This window comes from Oncorhynchus mykiss, chromosome 4, assembly GCF_057628025.1.
Source record: "Oncorhynchus mykiss isolate SJ-2025 chromosome 4, ASM5762802v1, whole genome shotgun sequence".
Lineage (NCBI taxonomy): Eukaryota > Metazoa > Chordata > Actinopteri > Salmoniformes > Salmonidae > Oncorhynchus > Oncorhynchus mykiss.
Genome location: NC_143025.1, coordinates 56356784 through 56376736, shown reverse-complemented (window position 1 = coordinate 56376736; position 19953 = coordinate 56356784). Strand labels below are relative to the sequence as shown.

Genomic DNA, 19953 nt, shown 5'->3' with positions numbered 1-19953 from the left:
TATGCCACACCTGTCAGATGGGTGGATTGTCTTGGCAAAGGAGAAATGCTCACTAAAAGGGATGAGAAATAAGCTTTTTGTGCGTATGGACAAATTCTGGGATCTTTTATTTCAGCTCATGAAACATGGGACCAACAATTTACATGCTGAGTTCATATTTTTTTGTTCAGTATATATAGTTTTTGATCATCTGATTTTCTGTCCTTTTTGTCCCCCGCAGGGTCTCCGTACCGGGACAAGATCACCATAGCAATCCTGCAACTGCAGGAAGAAGGGAAGTTGCACATGATGAAGGAGAAGTGGTGGAGGGGAAACGGCTGTCCGGAGGATGAGAAGAATAAGGAGGCCAGCGCTCTGGGGGTGCAGAACATCGGGGGCATCTTCATCGTGCTGGCCGCAGGGCTGGTCCTGTCGTTGTTCGTGGCCGTTGGGGAGGTCCTGTACAAGTCTAAACAGAACGCAGAGCTAGAGAAGGTGAGGTTTATGTATCCTTAAAGAGACTGTCAAATATTTATAACGTCTGCTGAAACATTATGTCGATCAGGGCTCTCCAACCCTGTTCCTGGAGAGCTACCTTCCTGTAGGTGTTTTGTTAATAAGTGCTCAGGGCTCCCGAGTGGCACAGCGGTCTAAGGCACCGCATCTCAGTGCAAGAGGTGTCACTCTTGCATGTATTCGTGTTGGGAAAGCTTCTCTGATAACAAATGACTTCACACTGGAAGAAGTTAAGCTACACTAAAGCACTCTTATGTAAAACTGAAATGACGTGGACCACACATCGAAAGAACAGATCACTCTGGTTCTGGAGTCAGATGTTAACAGAATATGTAATTTAGCCTATTAAACACAAAAACTATGTTTCAATTCAGAATGTCAACTTCACCCATATTTTCTGTTATTTTTTCACACAAAAAGTAGTGTGTAGTTCCAGTAGTTAGCTACACCACTACGTTGCAAAAAAAGTCATTAACTACTTAAAACACCACAAATATTTGAATTTTTTTAAGCGCCAGGCACCAAAGGCGGAAATGACATTTTTGCATCTACCTATAGTTTTGGAGATTTGTTGGTATTTTGGACCATTAATATGAAGTGTTTTCAAAAAGTAAACATAGAAATGTAAAAAACTTTATGAAAATGTACATTTTCTTTAGTTTATCATGACAAATGTTATAAACGGGCTTAATTTTGCTGGACCCCAGGAAGAGTAGCTGCTGCCTTGGCAGCATGGGGACCCACAACAAAAAAAAGACTGTCAATGTATTTTAATGCATTTTAACCACTTTAAAATGGACATACATCAATATTTTCAAAGTTCACTACATTAAATGACACATAATTTAAAAGCCCAATTCATAGAGAATGTTAGACTATATTTAGTAACTTACCATTTACCAGTGGGTTAGAGCATGATATTGACAACTCTAGCGTTGTTCTTGCATGGACCACATACTGTATACTGACTATATCTGTCAGTTACTGTTGCCAGTTCTGTCTGTATTTTGCTCCCAACCTCCCTCTCCACTCCTTCCCCCTCTTCAGCGCTCTTTCTGCAGTGCCATGCTGGAAGAGCTACGTGGCTCCCTGAAGTGCCAGCGGCGGCTCAAGCAGAAGCCGCAGCCACCAGTCATCGTCAAAACTGAGGAGGTCATCAACATGCACACATTTAATGACAGGAGACTGCCAGGCAAGGAGACCATGGCGTGATTAGGGTCGAAGGTCAAAAATAGCCCTGAAAGGGTCCAAAAACAGCCAGAAGATCTGGAGGGATTGAATGAACTTTAATGTAATGTTAACGTAACCTGAAACTATATTGCATTGGCCCCCAGCTTTGGTAGTATGGTAGACATGTTTCCTGTGGAAATGTAGATGTGTGGACATGACTGGAGATGATGCGTCACCTCATGGTGGCCAACAGTTTTCAAGAGGGACTTTTGCAGGGGGCAAGTTGAAGAATTGTGAGAATGATGGATTTTTGAGATGGATCTCGACAGGGACTCGAAGAGGAGAACTCAAAATGCATGTCTGTTGAGACTGCCTTTGAGTTCACTTCACAGTCAGTGACTTTGCACACCCACACATGCACACACACCTGTTCAGAGCATCACACTGTATCTTGAGGCCCCAAGAAATTATTTGGTCGTTTTTTTTCTGTTGATGTCAATTCCACTTTTGTCAAATCTCCATGTGTGTGTGTGTCCAGTTGATTTTTAAAAAAGGAGCTCATATAACAGGTCGTTATGATAAGGAATGTTACAAAGTGCCACAATGTTGAATAAGAACTGTATGAAGAAAATAGAGATGATAATGTTTTATTTCATTTGTAATCATTGATTTGGCTTGACCTCCCTAATACTCATTGTTTATCTTCTGTAATGCGTTTATCGTGCCAAAGTTCGGGCGACGTAAACCACTGACATATTACTTTCAATGACTCCACAAACATGCTGTACGGTGTCCAAAATCACATTACAGTCTGTCATTTTGAGTTAATATCTACTGTTTAAAGGCAAGATTTCTACAAAAAAAATATGTTCCGTTTTTGTATACGGACAAAGTTTTGTAGTACTTTCTATCAGTCTAGCATTCTCTGTGGACTTCACATATGTAGCAGGTGGGAGCCCCCCTCCACCCTCATTCTGACTACAGGTGATTTAGGGGTGCCCCCGATCTGGGGCCTCCAGGGGCCCCTCACTGTGCCATGCCCTCTCTCTCCTCTGTCGTCCATACTGTCTCCTCAATAGGGCCCATGTTTCTGTTGTGAGATGAAAAGCATATCTGGACGTTCTAGAGCTGCCCTCATCTCCCAACTAAACCTTGCTTACATACTGTAGCTGTGCAGTGACTGTGTCTCAATAGTTTTAACTTTCCATTCCTTGTGTACTTTCCTCTATGACCACTGATACTGTAGGACATGGCAGGTGGAAGCAATATAGCAGAAACGTATCCAGTTTTTTTTTTTTTTTATCTGTCAGTGATCATGAAGGATGAGCGTTCAGTCCGAGTGCTCATTCAGAGTAGGGTGAAGTTGCCCGTAGATGCTGATCTTGGGTCACTTTTGCATTTTCACACTACTGGTTAAGTGTAGGATTGGGGGAGGGGAAGCTGATCCTACATCTGTGCCTAGGGAAAACTTCATCCTGGAGTGTCTCAAACAATCCCAAATGCCCAAATGGGTCCATCCCCAGAAAAGAAAATACAAGGTCCATGTTTCTTAAAATATTTATTCTGTACATTAATAAATTAATGTAGAATTTGAGTCATTTCAAGAAACCATTAATAAAATATACAGGGGGAGACCTAGTTTGCATTTTTTATTTTTTTTTATTTTTTTTACCAGTATTGCTTGCCATTTTCTACCCTGCTAGATTCAGTGGTACAGAGTGTAAATGGTTGAATAATTTGGAAGATTCATCAGAAAATATCCAACTGTATTGTCAACCAAAACATTAGATAATAGAATGTATTTGACATTGATGCAAGGTTTTACAAAAAAATGTAATCATTAAAAAAGTAATAACTATTCATTTGTTTCCAAACTTTTGATACTATTAGGTCTCTTTGTGTGTGTGTGTGTGTGTGTGTGTGTGTGTGTGTGTGTGTGTGTGTGTGTGTGTGTGTGTGTGTGTGTGTGTGTGTGTGTGTGTGTGTGTGTGTGTGTGTGTGTGTGTGTGTGTGTGTGTGTGTGTGTGTGTCTGTGTGTGTGTGTGTGTGTGTGTGCGTGTGTGTGTGCGTGCGTGCGTGCGTGCGTGCCTGAGATCAAATCAATTGTGTCAACTAAGTAAAATATCTGTTCTCCCCACACCAGCCTTACAGTGGACAGCCATCGGCTGGGAACAATATCAGAGAACAGTTACTTATCAGAGGGGGGGGGGGGGGGGTAGTAATGTCATTATATTATGAAATGTATTGATTTGTTTATGGGAAGAGTACCTATACATAGTGGTACCACTTTACATGGAGGGTACTTACCAACTACATAAGGTTTTATAACACATTCATAACCCAAACATACCACATTCATAAGCAGTACAAAGTTCTGAAATGCATATGTCCACAACTGCAGGTTTATGCTGTTTGTTATGTATTGTGGTTGGGAAAAAAGTATGTTTATGCACTGCTTATGAATCCAATATGCAATGTAACATGAATGTGTTATGTCGTCTATATGTAGGTAAGCTTCAGCTAAAGTGGTACCAAATAAGCACATACATACCTCCCCTCTGGCGTGAACGTCCCTGAAGACCGCCAGGAAGTGGTGCACTTGTACCCAGCTGGGGGTTTTGTAGTCCTCCACTGCGATTGGGTGAGAGGTGAGCTGGGGGAAGTGGTCCAGTGGCAAGCCCTCAGGCCTCTCTAGGTGGACCAGATGTCTGAAGCCACACGCCACCTGCCACTGCCGGTGGGCTCTGTGGATACATCTCCCAGAATGCACTGTTGGGATACGGGTCATTGTGTCCTATCCTCTCCGCGGTCGCTGAGCCCATAGGTGTTTAACATGCCTCCCAGGATACATTTATATAACCAGCGGGATTACTTCTTTATCTATGGTGTTGCATCAGCACCACTATGGATGTCATGTATTAACGAAATTCATGCTTAACATATAAATAAGGGATAATGGAAATAGTCTCTGTCTGTCTCTTTATCTGTCTGTTTACATCTTTGCTCATCCATCTGTCTTCACGTCTGTTTGTCAGTCAGTCTGGCCATCTGTGCAGCCGCCGAGGCAAGTGTAATCTGACAAGTGGATTTCTTGAAGGTTGTTATTTCTCCCATCAAATGGGCGGCAGTTCAGGGGTTTTCTGACAGTGTACATTCTGAAATGAATGATTTAAAAGCGTTTCCAAGGCACAACAACAGAGAGCAACAGGAACGGACATCGCCACCCGCTCTGCCCTCCAAAATGACAGGGAAGGTCAGAGAAGGCGTTCGGTGGAGAGGGAGTGAGTCCGTCACACTTATTTCCATCACATTATGGCTTCTCTGTGGGCTGCTATTGGGAAAGTACCCTTGTGAAAGTATCCTCGTTATACACAAACAGGAAGGATAAATGGGGTTTGGAATGATATCAAGTGCCGTATATGTCTTTCAGTTAATAATGTGTGTTCCCAATTGGTAGGCCTACCAACTGGCCATGACCAAGAAGAAAATTAAAAGTTCAGAGGAGAAAACTGCAATTTCTCAATTTAGGTATCATTCTAAAAACCAGGAAAAATGGCCTGAACTATCTTTTGATTTGTTTTGGTAGGTTGGAAGGACACAAGTGATGCTTAAATAAGTCAGCACATAGTGACATAGAATACTTCATTAGGATAGATTTCCAAGTCCGTCTCAAACAATGCATGCATGACAACACCTTTCCCAGCCATTTTCTGTCGGTTAATATGCTTTTCCTCCATTTTGGGATGGTTCAGCATTTTCAATATGAAAATGCAATAGAAAGGGGGATTGCTGCAGCAGCTAGCTGAGCTAGGCAAGCACTGTTGGTTTAAATGTGATGATTTGGTATGCATTAGGGGTTTTCTTAGCAGCAGCATGTGTCTGAGCAGAGATAGCATGGGGACAACGATGGAGGAGCCATTAGGCTCACACAAATAAATTAAATGGATTTAAAAGTGTGTGTGTGTGTGTGTGCTTTGCCTGCCTGCCCTTGTGTCCACGCGCATGTGTGTATCTGCCCTTGTTTGTGTTTATCTACAGTATTCACTGTTCCTGCATGGGGGTTAATATATTTCCCACACATGCTAAGGGGAGGATAAAGCTTCTAACTCCCCTCACATAGGAATCTAAATTCAACAAAAAATGGTATTTGTGTACTCTTCCTGTGACAGATGTGATGTGGTGGGATGGCAGCAGAGTGCGAGAACACACCTTGCTAAATGATTCACGTTAGCTACTAGCAATCTACACATTGTCCCAATGGAGTATTTTATTTAGTGTTTTATGTTTGTTTTATGTGGAAACTTCTAATGTGCGCCAGCCGCCTAGACAGCTCCGTCTTGCATCTGACACTAGCTTGTTAGATCTGTCTGCCTATTCTCCTTGACAGCTAGAGTGGGTTAGCAGATAGTATGGACGTTTTGTACATCTGAATTTAGTTGTTTATTTTGACTGGCTGAGATAAACAGGTGGTCACTTCAAAATGCTGCATAGTCCAACTTGATTTTACACAAAACAATTGCACAATATGCATCTTACAGACCTGTGTCAAAAACTTCAGCTGTGCTTGAACCAATGGAATAGTCTCAAAAGTGCAAACCCAATACTTATTCGACATACATATTTGACCCAGTTCTGGTATCTTATTTTGTTGAGCAACTGAAATTGATGGGTAAATTGTTTTGCAAATACTAGCTTTTGTCTGAAGCCGAAAAATACAGGAAATTTAAGAGCTAATTTGACCTAACAATGTGACATGGTGAGGTTGGACCAAGGTGCAGAGAAGAGACCAGACGAGGAATCAGTGGTTAAGAATAAACATTATACTTTACTAAGAAACGGTAATGGAAGGATCACATTAACACTGGGAAAATAACAAACACTGTCTCGAAATCTTACTCAGGAGACAAACGCACACGGCACACAATTCAAGCTTCTGCGAAGGACAACAGAAAACACACCTCTTTTAACAAAGAAATCATGAAGAGTAAATTGGACACAGTGTCGTTCATGTCTCTAGGACGGTCTCTGCCACCCTCTGGTGACAGGTGGAACCTTGACAGTACAGTGTCCTGGGCAGGCACCCATGCCCGCTCCTCAGGGCCATAGCCCTCGCAGTCCACCAGGTAGTGCAGAGTGCTTCGGACCCAATGAGCCTCCAACAGACTCCGGACGGTGTAGGCCATGGCAACCATCGACAAGTTGAGGGCGCAGAGGGACAGGTGTGGGGGGAGAGAAGGTTCTGGTCCTTACCAGCTTGAGATGGGAGCCATTGAAGGATGGACATACCCTCATATACATGGGAAGCTGGAGACGATAGTTGACCGGGTTGATGAGACTCAGGATCTTGAATAGTCCTATGTAGCAAGCTTCCACAAATCCACCTTTAAGGGAAGATCCCGGGAGGACAACAACACTCGTGAAGACCCGGTCGGAGGAGCCGAAGAGGCCTTTGATGCCGGTTTGCTTGGTGTTGGTGTTGGGCACATGAGCAGAGCAAGGAGGATTGTGCTCTGACCCAGGTGCGGCAACTTCGACGCCCCGGCAGATGGCACCCCCGCTTCGGCCTCTTGTTCAGGAAACTGTACCGTGCGACGAACTGGGGCCCACGATATGAGACAATGTCCTGGGGAAGTATGTGTAGTCGAAAGACATGGGTAGCCATGAGATCAGCAGTCTCCTTTGCTGAAGGCAACTTGGGTAAGGTGATGAAATGGGCTGCCTTGGAGAACCCATTGACCACCACCAGGATAGTGGTGAGCCCTTGAGATGGAGGTAACCCTGTGATAAAGTCTACAAACCGATGAGACCAGGACCGGATGGGGATTGGCAGAGGTTGGAGCAACGTGAAGACTTTTTTTGGGCATAGATGGAACAGGCCGCAACAAAGGATCTCACATCCTCCATGTTGGGCCACCAGAAATTCCACCTCAGGAACTCCAGTGTCCGATTAACCCCTGGATTCCCAGTTAATTTAGTGGAGTGTCACTTTGTAGTACTTGGGACTTGGCTGATCGCGGAATGTAAAGTCTGTTAGTGGGTCTCCACCCCCCTCAAGAGCCCACTTACCTGCCAAGAACTCCCGGTTGCCTACATCGTAGTTGCGTTCTGCTGGCGAGAACCACTTGGAGAGAAAGGCGCATGGGTGCGTTTTTTTCACGCAGGGGATCTGTAACTCTCTGGCGAAGTCTTGATCAATGAAAATATCCGCCGCCCCGGAGTCCACAAAGGCTTGAATCTGGTGCTGACGGTTGTCAGCACCAGATTCAGCACCTGCCGTTTCCCATCAGCTCTGGGAAGGTAGCACAGAGGGGGCCGAGGGGGCCGAGGGCCGAGGTGGGACGCCAGGTGGCATCCCAAGAGGGGGGGATGGGTTACTGTCACGTCTGCTCCCACTCTTCCCTCCCCCTGGCGCTTGAGGGCGCCAGATTACCCTGCATCACGCACTCCTGCCATCCATCACCCACATCCCTCGTCACTAGCATCAGCATTATTGGACTCATCTGGACTCATTTATCACATGTTCCTTTCCTCTCCTATATTTGTCTGTTCCCCAGCTCTGTTCCTCGCTGCTGCATTGATTTGTTTTTTTGTCTTTGTTTTCTGTTTGCTGGCGCTGTTCCTGTCTCGTTATATGACGTTATTTATTAAATGTTACTCCCCGTACCTGCTTCGACTCTCCAGCATCATTCCGCGTGACATGAGCTCCTCAATGCTGGGTTCGGGGGGGTTTCGGGTGCTCAGGAAACCGGGATACTGGGTGGTGTCAAAAAAGCGCTGTCTCACGCATTCTCAAAGGCGGTTGTCGATCCTGATTGCCAGTGTTATCAGGGACTTGAGGTCCTGACTTGAGGTATTCCACTCACTCTCGGCGGCGAGGGTGCAGAACTCAATGGCAAAGTCAGCCACTGGTCTGGCCCCTTGGCGGATGTTGAACAGGCTGCTTCTCGTCCATCAACTGAACGGTCAAATACTCGTCCCAGCTCAGCAGTGAAGGTTAATATGGAGCTGCAGGATGGTGGCTGCTGTTCCCACACCGCCGTTGCCCACATCAGTGCCTTGTCCGAGAGTAGAGAGATTATGTAGGTGATCATGGCCCGATCAGTGTGGAACGAGGAGGACTTTATCTAAAACACCAGAGAGAACCGGGTGAAGAATCCCTTGCATCCTCCCGGGTGTCTGTAATACCGCCCGGGAGCTTTGATCTTGAGTTGCCCGTGCATGTTCCCTGGAGGAACTATGGCGATGCCTGTAACACTGGGTGATGAGACTTGGACATTGGCTCCTCCTGGGTTGGGGTCTGACTGTGGTTGGAGGGAGTTGGTAAGTGCCCGGAGGGTTTCTGATATCTGGAAGAGTTGTTCTTGCTGCCACCCCAGCAGTGCTCTTAAGGTGGGTTACAACATGCTTGATCAGGGTGATCTCTCCTGGATCCATGGTGTTGGCTGAAGCTTGCTGTGACATGGTGAGGTTGGATCCAGGTGCAGAGAAAAGCACAGTAACACTGGGAAAACAACAAACACTGTCTCGAAATCTCACTCAGGAGACAAACGCACACGGCACACAATTCAAGCTTCAGCAAAGGACAACAGAAAACACACCTCTTAAAATGAAATCGTAATAAGTAAATAGGACACACGTAAGTGTCGTTAATGTCGCTAGAATGGTCTTTGCCGCCCTCTGGTGACAGGTGGAACCATGAAAAACAAGGTTTTTCAGCATTAACAGCTTGAATATTGCTAGAGTCCTGTAGCTTTATTCATTTACTGTACTTCACCAACAGATGTACTCACATTCGATGGGCTGATTAGGATTCATGTAAGTCATTATTTCATTTCACTCATTTAAACATTATGTGGAGGTTTCCCCGGACACAGATTAAGCCTAGTCCTAGACTAAAAAACAAGAATGATAGAAAATATCCAGCCTATAGGTTGGCAAGCTTTCTCTCTATATGCAGCTATTAACCATTTCACGCGTGAGTTACAAATATCTCAAACAGTTTTTTCATACACGTGATGTCAGAATGGATTGTGACTGATACGCAACAGGACAGTTGCCCTCAAACCAAGAGAGGCTGCCTACTAATTACTTAGTCTATATTTCAATTTATCAATCTAACAAGTTTTATTTTCTAACAACAGTTTGAATTGAGGTGTGTTCCGCCTGCTCATTAATTTACATAGAAGTAGTCCATATCACTATTGCAGAGAATTTTCTTTTACTGTTAGGTTTGTCTTTATTGTGTGTATTGTTGTGAAATGCTAGATATTACTGCACTGTTGCATTTGCTACAACCACAATAACATCTGCTAAATATGTGTATGTGACCAATACAATTTGATTTGATTTGATGTTTGCGGTTTTGCTGAGCCGATCAAGTATGCAGACATTTGCGCAGTCTTGAACAAACTTTTCCCCCTGGCACATTTTGTGTCTGCCGCTCGCATTGCGTTAATTGTTGTTTTCCTTACAAATGATAACTTTGGACATGTGTGCATTCATATCCAAGTAAGTGCCTTATTTTCTGTAAATCATGTTGTCGTTTCTACTGTAGCTTATCGTATGTACAGTATATTCAGAAAGTATTCAGACCTATTGACTTTTTCAAAATTTTGTTAGGTTGCAGCCTTTTTCTAAAATTGGTTAAATTGTTTTTTTTCTCCTCATCAATCTACACACAATACCCCATAATGACAAAGCAAAAACAGGTTTCTAGAATTTTTTCCAAATCTATTACAACGAAAAAACAGAAAATAACATTTACATATGTATTAAGACCCTTTACTGAGTACTTTGTTGAAGCACCTTTGGCAGCGATTACAGCCTCAAGTCTTCTTGGATATGACGCTACAAGCTTGGCACACCTGTATTTGGGTAGTTTCTCCCATTCATCTATGCAGATCCTTTCAAGCTCTCTCAGGTTGGATGGGGAGCATTGCTGCACAGCTATTTTCAGGTCTCTCCAGAGATGTTATATCGGGTTCAAGTCTGGGCTCTGGTAGGGCCACTCAAGGACATTCAGAGACTTGTCCCGAAGCAACTCCTGCGTTGTCTTGGCTGTGTCCTTAAGGTTGTTGTCCTGTTGAAATGTGAACCTTAACCGCAGCCTGAGGTCTTGAGGTCTCTGGAGCAGGTTTTCATCAAAGATCTCTCTGTAATTTGCTCCGTTCCTCTTTCCCTCGATCCTGACTAGTCTCCAAGTCCCTGCCACTGAAAAACAACCCCATAGATTTATGCTGCCACCACCATGCTTCAACGTAGGGATGGTGCCAGGTTTCCTCTAACTCTTTGGCCTGAATGTCAAGCATCACCTTTAAATCTTGGTTTCATCAGACCAGAGAATCTTGTTTATCGTGGTCTGAGAGTCTTTAGGTGCCTTTTGGAAAACTCCAAGCGGGCTGTCGTGCCTTTTACTGAGGAGTGGCTTCCGTCTGTCCACTCTACCATAAAGACCTGATTGGTGGAGTGCTGCAGAGATGGTTGTCTTTCTGGAAGGTTCTCCCATCTCTACAGAGGAACTCTGGAGCTCTGTCAGTGACCATCGGGTTCTTGGTCACCACCCTGACCAAGACCCTTGTCCCTGATTGCTCAGTGTGGCCGGGTGGCCAGCTCTAGGTAGAGTGTTGCTGGTTCCAAACTTCTTCCATTTGAGACTGATCGAGGCCACTGTGTTCTTGGGGACCTTCAATACTGCAGACATTTTTTGGTACCCTTCCCCAGATCTGTGCCTCGACACAATCCTGCCTCGAAGCTCTACGGACAATTCCTTCGACCTCATGACTTGGTTTTTGTTCTGACATGCACTGGCAACTGTGGGACCTTTTATAGACAGGTATGTGCCTTTCCAAATCATGTCCAGTCAATTGAATTTATCACAGGTGGACTTCAATCAAGTTGTAGAATCATCTCAGGGATGATCAATGGAAACAGGATGTACCTGAGCTCAATTTCGAGGGTCTGAATACTTATGTAAATCATTATCATTAATCATTAACATTTCTATAAACCTGTTTTCGCTTTGTCATTATGGGGTATTGTGTGTAGATGGGTGAGGGAAAACATTTATTTAATCCATTTTAAAATGTATCTGTAAAGTAACAAAATGTGCAAAAAAAGTCAAGGGGTCTGAATACTTTCCAAATGCACTTTATATATGGAGCATAATGTATTTACAGTGTTATTCACATGTTTGGTGACAAATCATGCATTTCAATTACTGCATAGATTGTAATGGACACCAATGATGTGTGTAAAATACTTTTTTGAGGGTTGTACTGATTATGATGAACTAATGCTAAGCTATTTGCCAGATGTTTGTGGGCCATGTTTGTTGACATTAAAAAATGCATTCTGGGTGTCACGTAAACATCTGTCCAAAGATGATATAAGAAAATGAGGTGAAGGAACGGTTCACTCATCTTTTGAGTAAACCTCCAGAAGTGAATGATCGTAGATGCCACACCACCTTCAACATGCATACTGCAGACCAAACTCATCTTGTCTCCCCTTCTTATTTTTATTCTTCTTATTCGTCTTAATCTTATCCACACATGCGGTGACCTCACCTGGCCTACATGGTGCCTCTAGAGACAAAACCTCTCTCATCATCACTCAGTGCCTTGGCTTCCCTCCACTGTACTCACATCCTATCATACCCTTGTCTGTACATTATGCCCAGAAATCTGCTCCTTTTACTCTCTGTTCCAAATGCACTAGACGACCAGTTCTTTTAGCCTTTAGCCGTACCCTTTTCCTACTCCTCCTCTGTTCCTCTGGTGATTTAGAGGTTAACCTTTTGTAACTAGGGGCAGTATTTTCCTTTTTTGATAAAAAACGTTCCCGTTTTAAATATTTTGTCACGACAAGATGCTCGACTATGCATATAATTGACAGCTTTGGATAGAAAACTCTCTGACGTTTCCAAAACTGCAAAGATATTGTCTGTGAGTGCAACAGAACTGATGATACAGGCGAAACCCAGATAAAAATCCAATCAGGAAGTGCCCCATATTTTGAAAGCGCTGCATGCAAATGACTCCTTATATGGCTGTGAATGGGCTACGAATGAGCTTATGCTTTCTACGTATTCCCACAGCATTGTGACGTCTTTTTACACATTTATGTTGAAGAATAGCCATAAGGGACCACATTGAGCAAGTGGTCACATGATATTTTGAACATCTGAGATGACAGTGTGATTAACAAAAGGCTAAGCTCTGTCTCAATATATTTAATTTGTGATTTTCATGAATAGGAACATTTTCTAGGGATATTTATGTCCGCTGCGTTATGCTAATTGGTTTGAGGCGATGATTACGCTCACGGATCCAGGATGGGTAGTATCAAGAAGTTAACCCATGCCCTGCAGCCCTCAGCATCACTCCCATTCCCCAGTCGCTCTCATTTGTTGACTTCTGTAACCGTAAAAGCCTTGGTTCCATGCATGTTAACATTAGAAGTCTCCTCCCTAAATTTGTTTTATTCACTGCTTTAGCACACTCCGCCAACCTGGATGTCCTAGCCGTGTCTGAATCCTGGTTTAGGAAGGCCACTAAAAATCCTGAAATGTCCATCCATCTATAACATTTTCTAACAAGATAGAACTGCCAAAGGGGGCGGAGTTGCAATCTACTGCAGAGATTGCCTGCAGAGTTCTGTCATACTATCCAGGTCTGTGCCCAAACAATTCGAGCTTCTACTTTTAATAAATCCACCTTTCCAGAAACAAGTCTCTCACCGTTGTTTTCGACCCTCTTCAGCCCCCAGCTGTGCCCTGGGACATGCTTAACACCCCGGCCATGGTACAATCTAAGATAGATGCCCTCAATCTCACACACATTATCAAGGAACCTACCAGGTACAACCCTAAATCCGTAACCATGAGCACCCTCTTAGACATCATCCTGACCAACTTGCCCTCTAAATACACCTCTGCTGTCATCAACCAGGATCTCAGCGATCACTGCCTCATTGCCTACATGCGTAATGGGTCCGCAGTCAAATGACCACCCCTCATCATTGTCCCTAAAACACTTCAGTGAGCAGGCCTTTCTAATCGATCTGGCCCGGGTATCCTGGAAGGATATTGACCTCATTCCGTCAGTAAAGGAAGCCTGGTTGCTCTTCAAATGTGCTTTCCTCACCATCTTAAATAAGCATGCCCCATTCAAAAAATGTAGAACTATATAGCCCTTGGTTCACTCCAGACTTGACTGCCCTTGACCAGCACAAAAACATCCTGTGGCGTTCTGCATTAGCATCGAATAGCCCACGCGAAATGCAACTTTTCAGGGAAGTCAGGAACCAATATACTCAGTCAGTTAGGAAAGCTAAGGCTAGCTTTTTCAAAAAGAAATGTGCTTCCTGTAGCACTAATTCCAAAATGTTTTGGGACACTGGAAAGTCCATGGAGAATAAGAGCACCTCCTCCCAGTTGCCCACCGCACTGAGGATAGGAATACTGTCACCACCGATAAATCTATGATAATCGATCATTTCAAGAAGCATTTTTCTACGGCATGGACATGCTTTCCACCTGGCTACCCCTACTCCGGCCAACATCTCAGCACCCCCTGCAGAAACTTGACCAAGCCCCACACTCTTTTCACCCAAATCCAGACAGCTGATGTTCTGAAAGAGCTGCAAAATCTGGATCCCCACAAGTTATCTGGGCTAGACAATCTGGACCCTCTCTTTCTATTCAACCTCTCTTTCGTATCGCCTGAGATCCCCAAAGATTGGAAAGCTGCCGCAGTCATCCGCCTCTTCAAAGGGGGAGACACTCTAGACCTAAACTGTTATAGGCCTATATCCATCCTGCCTTGACTTTAAAATCTTCGAAAGCCAAGTTAACAAACAGATCACCGACGATTTTGAATCCCACCGTACCTTCTCCAATACGGAATCTGGTTACCGAGCTGGTCATGGGTGCACCTCCTCAGCCACGCTCAAGGTCCTAAACGATATCATCAACACCATCAATAAAAGACAGTACTGTGCAGTAGTCGTCATCGACCTGGCAAAGGCTTTCGACTCTGTCAGTCACCACTTTCTTATCGGCAGACTCGATTGCCTTGGTTTCTCAAATGACTGCCTAGCCTGGTTCACCAACTACTTCTCAGATAGAGTTCAGTGTGTCAAATCGGAGGGCCTGTTGTCTCAACCTCTGGCAGTCTCTATGGGGGTGCCACAGGGTTCAACTCTCGGGCCAACTCTTTTCTCTGTATATATCAATGATGTTGCTCTTGCTGCTGGCGATTCTCTGATCCACCTCTACCCAGACGACACCATTCTGTATACATCTGGCCCTTCATTGGACACTGTGCTAACAAACCTCCAAATGAGCTTCAACGCCATACATCACTCCTTCCATGGCCTCCAACTACGTTTAAATGCAAGTAAAACTAAGTGCATGCTCTTTAACCGATTTCTGCCCGCACCCTCCCATCCAACTAGCATCATTACTCTGGACGGTTCTGACCTAGAATATGTGGACAACTACAAATACCTAGGTGTCTGGTTAAACTGTAAACTCTCCTTCCAGACTCACATTAAGCATATCCAATCCAAAATCAAATCTAGAATCGGGCTCCTACTTCGTAACAAAGCCTCCTTTACTCATGCTGCCAAACATACCCTCGTAAAACTGACTATCCTGCCGATTCTTGACTTTGTTGATGTCATTTACAAAATAGCCCCCAACACTCTACTCAGCAAACTGGATGTAGTCTATCACAGTGCCACCAAAGCCCCATATTATACCCACCACTGCGACCTGTATGCTCTTGTTGGCTGGCCCTCACTACATATCCGTCGCCAAACCCACTGGCTCCAGGTCATCTATAAGTCTTTGCTAGGTAAAGCCCCGCCTTATCTCAGCTCACTGGTCACCATAGCAACACCCACCCGTTGCTTTCCTTACAGTTCTCTGCTGCCAATGACTGGAACGAATTGCAAAAATCACTGAAGCTGGAGTCTTATATCTCCCTCTCTATTTAAGCATCAGCTGTCAGAGCAACTTACCGATCGATCACTGTACCTGTACACAGCCAATCTGTAAATAGCACACCCAACTACCTCATCCCCATTTTATTACTTACACTCTTGCTCTTTTGCACCTCAGTATCTCTACTTGCACATTATCATCTGCACATCTATCACTCCAGTGTTAATGCTAAATTGTAAATATTTCTCCTCTATAGCCTATTTATTGCCTACCTCCCTACTCTTCTACATTTGCACACACTGTACATAGATTTTTATATTTTTATTTTCTATTGTGTTATTTTTTGTGCGTTTCTTTATGTGTAACTCTGTGTTGTCGTTTTTCTCGCACTGCTTTGCTTTATCTTGGCCAGGTCGCAGTTGTAAATGAGAACTTGTTCTCAACTGGCCTACCTGGTTAAATAAAGGTGAAATAAAAAATAAATAAATATTTTGGTTGACACAAAAAACGGTTGCCACTTTTATATGTTTATATATCCTATATACCCTACATTACTCATCTCATATTTATATACTGTACTTGATACCATCTACTGCATCTTGCCTATGCCGTTCTGTACTATCACTCATTCATATATTATGTACATATTCATCATCCCTTTACACTTGTGTGTATGAGGTAATTTATGTGAAATTGTTAGGTTAGATTACTCGTTGGTTATTACTGCATTGTCGGAACTAGAAGCACAAGCATTTCACTACACTCACATTAACATCTGCTAACCATGTGTATGTGACAAATAAAATATGATTTGCACGCATTTACACTTTTCTCAATATTGTAATAACATGATGTTCTACTGGAAACATGCTTTTATCTATGTACGTGTGTGTGTGTGTGTGTGTGTGTAAGAATGTGTGCACCTCCCCCCAATGAGACACCCCCAGGTTCGAGCCCGCTTTGAGAAGGTTCTGGAGGAGGTGATCCGCATCACCCCTCGCTACATTCCTAATTACTGATTGGTTTGTTAATTGTGTACACCTCCCCCCAATGAGACACCCCCAGGTTCGAGCCCGCTTTGAGAAGGTTCTGGAGGAGGTGATCCGCATCACCCCTCGCTACATTCCTAATTACTGATTGGTTTGTTAATTGTGTACACCTCCCCCCAATGAGACACCCCCAGGTTCGAGCCCGCTTTGAGAAGGTTCTGGAGGAGGTGATCCGCATCACCCCTCGCTACATTCCTAATTACTGATTGGTTTGTTAATTGTTTGTAGATAGTGTTAGTGTATGGTTGATTTGCAGTTGTGTTTGTGTGTGTATGCATTCAGACACAGCAATCAGCTTGTTGGGGTTGAACTGGGAGCACAGTGCTGTAGCGGAGGGACAGAGGAGAAGGCAACAGAGAGGGCTTTGTCCTGAGCCCTACACTACAAGGTGTTTTCGAGCTAACTTTGGTCAACTCTGGTTTCAACTTTGCCTGGAAACCCGACATTGAATTGCGTTGATTTCTACGCTAATTTCTGCTCTACCTAGAATTCAATGCAATTTAATGTTGGGTTTCCAGGCAAGGTTAAACTCAGGATAACCGGTACCATGAAAGTGGATCACCTTTTAGCCAGGTACATTTTTATGTCAACAAATCCTTCAGAATTAACCTGCACCGGGACAGGCTAACTAAAGGTTAGCTCCATTTATCCTGAATGAAGTGTCTGAGCCACAAGTAGAAGACCAATGAAATCAGATGCCCTACCGCTCGCAAAGATTGAATCATCATCCCCTTCATTGTAACGGTTCTCTTGTTGTGAGGTAGAGGCGGACCAAAACGCAGCGTGGTGGTTGTTCATTGTATTTTAATGAAGACACTATACATGAACAAACTAACGAAAACAAGAAACGTGAGAACTCAAAACAGCCCTATCTGGTGCAAACACAAAGACAGGAACAATCACCCACAAACACAGTGAAACCCAGGCTACCTAAATATGATTCTCAGAGACAACTAATGACACCTGCCTCTGATTGAGAACCATACTAGGCCGAAAACATAGAACTGCCCCAAAACATAGAAAAACAAACATAGACTGCCCACCCAACTCACGCCCTGACCATTCTAAATAAATACAAAACAAAGGAAATAGAGGTCAGAACGTGACAGTACCCCCCCCCCAAAGGTGCGGACTCCGGCCGCAAAACCTTGACCTATAGGGGAGGGTCTGGGTGGGCGTCTGTCCGCGGTGGCGGCTCTGGCACGGGACGCGGACCCCACTTCGCCATTGTCTTAGTCCGCCTTATTGTCCGCCTCCGTGGCTTACTCACCATGCCCACCCCTCTCAATGACCCCACTGGACAGAGGGGCTGCTTGGGACAGAGGGGCAGCTTCTCGGGACAGAGGGACAGCTGCTCGGGACAGAGGGACAGCTGCTCGGGACAGAGGGACAGCTGCTCGGGACAGAGGGACAGCTGCTCGGGACAGAGGGACAGCTGCTCGGGACAGAGGGACAGCTGCTCGGGACAGAGGGGCAGCTGCTCGGGACAGAGGGGCAGCTGCTCCGGGCGGAGGGGCTCTAGCGGCCCCTGGCTGACTGGCGGCACTGGCGGCCCCTGGCTGACTGGCGGCCCCTGGCTGACTGGCGGCACTGGCGGCCCCTGGTTGACTGGCGGCACTGGCGGCCCCTGGCTGACTGGCGGCACTGGCGGCCCCTGGCTGACTGGCGGCACTGGCGGCCCCTGGCTGACGGGCGGCACTGGCGGCCCCTGGCTGACGGGCGGCACTGGCGGCTCCTGGCAGACGGGCGGCACTGGCGGCGCTGGGCAGACGGGCGGCACTGGCGGCGCTGGGCAGACGGGCGGCACTGGCGGCGCTGGGCAGACGGGCGGCACTGGCGGCGCTGGGCAGACGGGCGGCACTGGCGGCGCTGGGCAGACGGGCGGCACTGGCGGCGCTGGGCAGACGGGCGGCACTGGCGGCGCTGGGCAGACGGGCGGCACTGGCGGCGCTGGGCAGACGGGAAGCTCCGGCAACGCTGGGCTGAGTAGCTCTCCTAGCGCCGAACAGGCGGGAGACTCCGGCAGCGCTGGAGAGGAGGAAGGCTCTGGTAGCGCCGGAGAGGCGGGAGACTCCGGCAGCGCTGGAGAGGAGAGAGCCCCTGCAAGGATGGGCCGGAGAGACAGCCTGGTACGGGGAGCTGCCACCGGAGGGCTGGTGCGTGGAGGTGGTGACGGATAGACCGGGCCGTGCAGGCGCACTGGAGCTCTTGAGCACCGAGCCTGCCCAACCTTACCCGGTTGAATGGTCCCGGTCGCCCTGCCAGTGCGGCGAGGTGGAATAGCCCGCACTGGGCTATGCAGGCGAACCGGGAACACCGTGCGCAAGGCTGGTGCCATGTAAGCCGGCCCAAGGAGACGCACTGGAGACCAGATGCGTAGAGCCGGCTTCATGGCACTTGGCTCGATGCCCACTCTAGCCCGGCCGATACGCGGAGCTGGAATGTACCGCACCGGGCTGTGCACCCGCACTGGGGACACCATGCGCTCCACAGCATAACACGGTGCCTGCCCGGTCTCTCCAGCCCCCCGGTAACCACAGGAAGTTGGCTCAGGTCTCCTACCTGGCGTAGCCATACTCCCTGTTAGCCCCCCCCCAAGAAATTTTTGGGGCTGACTCCCGGGCTTCCATCCACGACGCCGCGCTGCCTCCTCATACCAGCGCCTCTCTGCTTTCGCCGCCTCCAGTTCTTCTTTGGGACGGCGATATTCTCCTGGCTGAGCCCAGGGTCCTCTTCCGTCTAATTCCTCCTCCCATGTCCATACCTCCTCGCGCTGCTCCTGCTGCTGCTTTTTCCGTTGCCCATTACCACACCGCTTGGTCCTGTTGTGGTGGGTGATTCTGTAACGGTTCTCTTGTTGTGAGGTAGAGGCGGACCAAAACGCAGCGTGGTGGTTGTTCATTGTATTTTAATGAAGACACTATACATGAACAAACTAACGAAAACAAGAAACGTGAGAACTCAAAACAGCCCTATCTGGTGCAAACACAAAGACAGGAACAATCAGCCACAAACACACAGTGAAACCCAGGCTACCTAAGTATGATTCTCAATCAGAGAAAACTAATGAGACCTGCCTCTGATTGAGAACCATACTAGGCCGAAAACATAGAACTGCCCCAAAACATAGAAAAACAAACATAGACTGCCCACCCAACTCACGCCCTGACCATACTAAATAAATACAAAACAAAGGAAATAGAGGTCAAACTGTGACATTCATTTTGTGAAGACAACAGATTAAATATTTTATTAATCAAATGTTTTGTGTGTAAAGAAAAAGTAATGTCAACA

The 19953-nt window shown here is 45.9% G+C and overlaps 1 protein-coding gene and 1 long non-coding RNA gene across 2 annotated transcripts in view; one reads left to right on the top strand and one right to left on the bottom strand.

Annotated features, from left to right (window-relative positions):
* LOC110521035 (glutamate receptor ionotropic, kainate 2) overlaps positions 1-3521 on the top strand; it is a 184682-nt gene extending 181161 nt beyond the window's left edge. The window contains exons 16-17 of the mRNA XM_090233397.1: positions 221-474; positions 1543-3521. Of these exons, the coding sequence (XP_090089523.1) occupies positions 221-474; positions 1543-1707 (419 nt within the window). The 3' untranslated portion in view covers positions 1708-3521. The remainder of the gene's footprint in view (positions 1-220; positions 475-1542) is intronic.
* The window catches only part of LOC149984078 (uncharacterized), a 466287-nt gene that overhangs the window by 209434 nt on the left and 236900 nt on the right, over positions 1-19953 (bottom strand). The window lies entirely within an intron of this gene.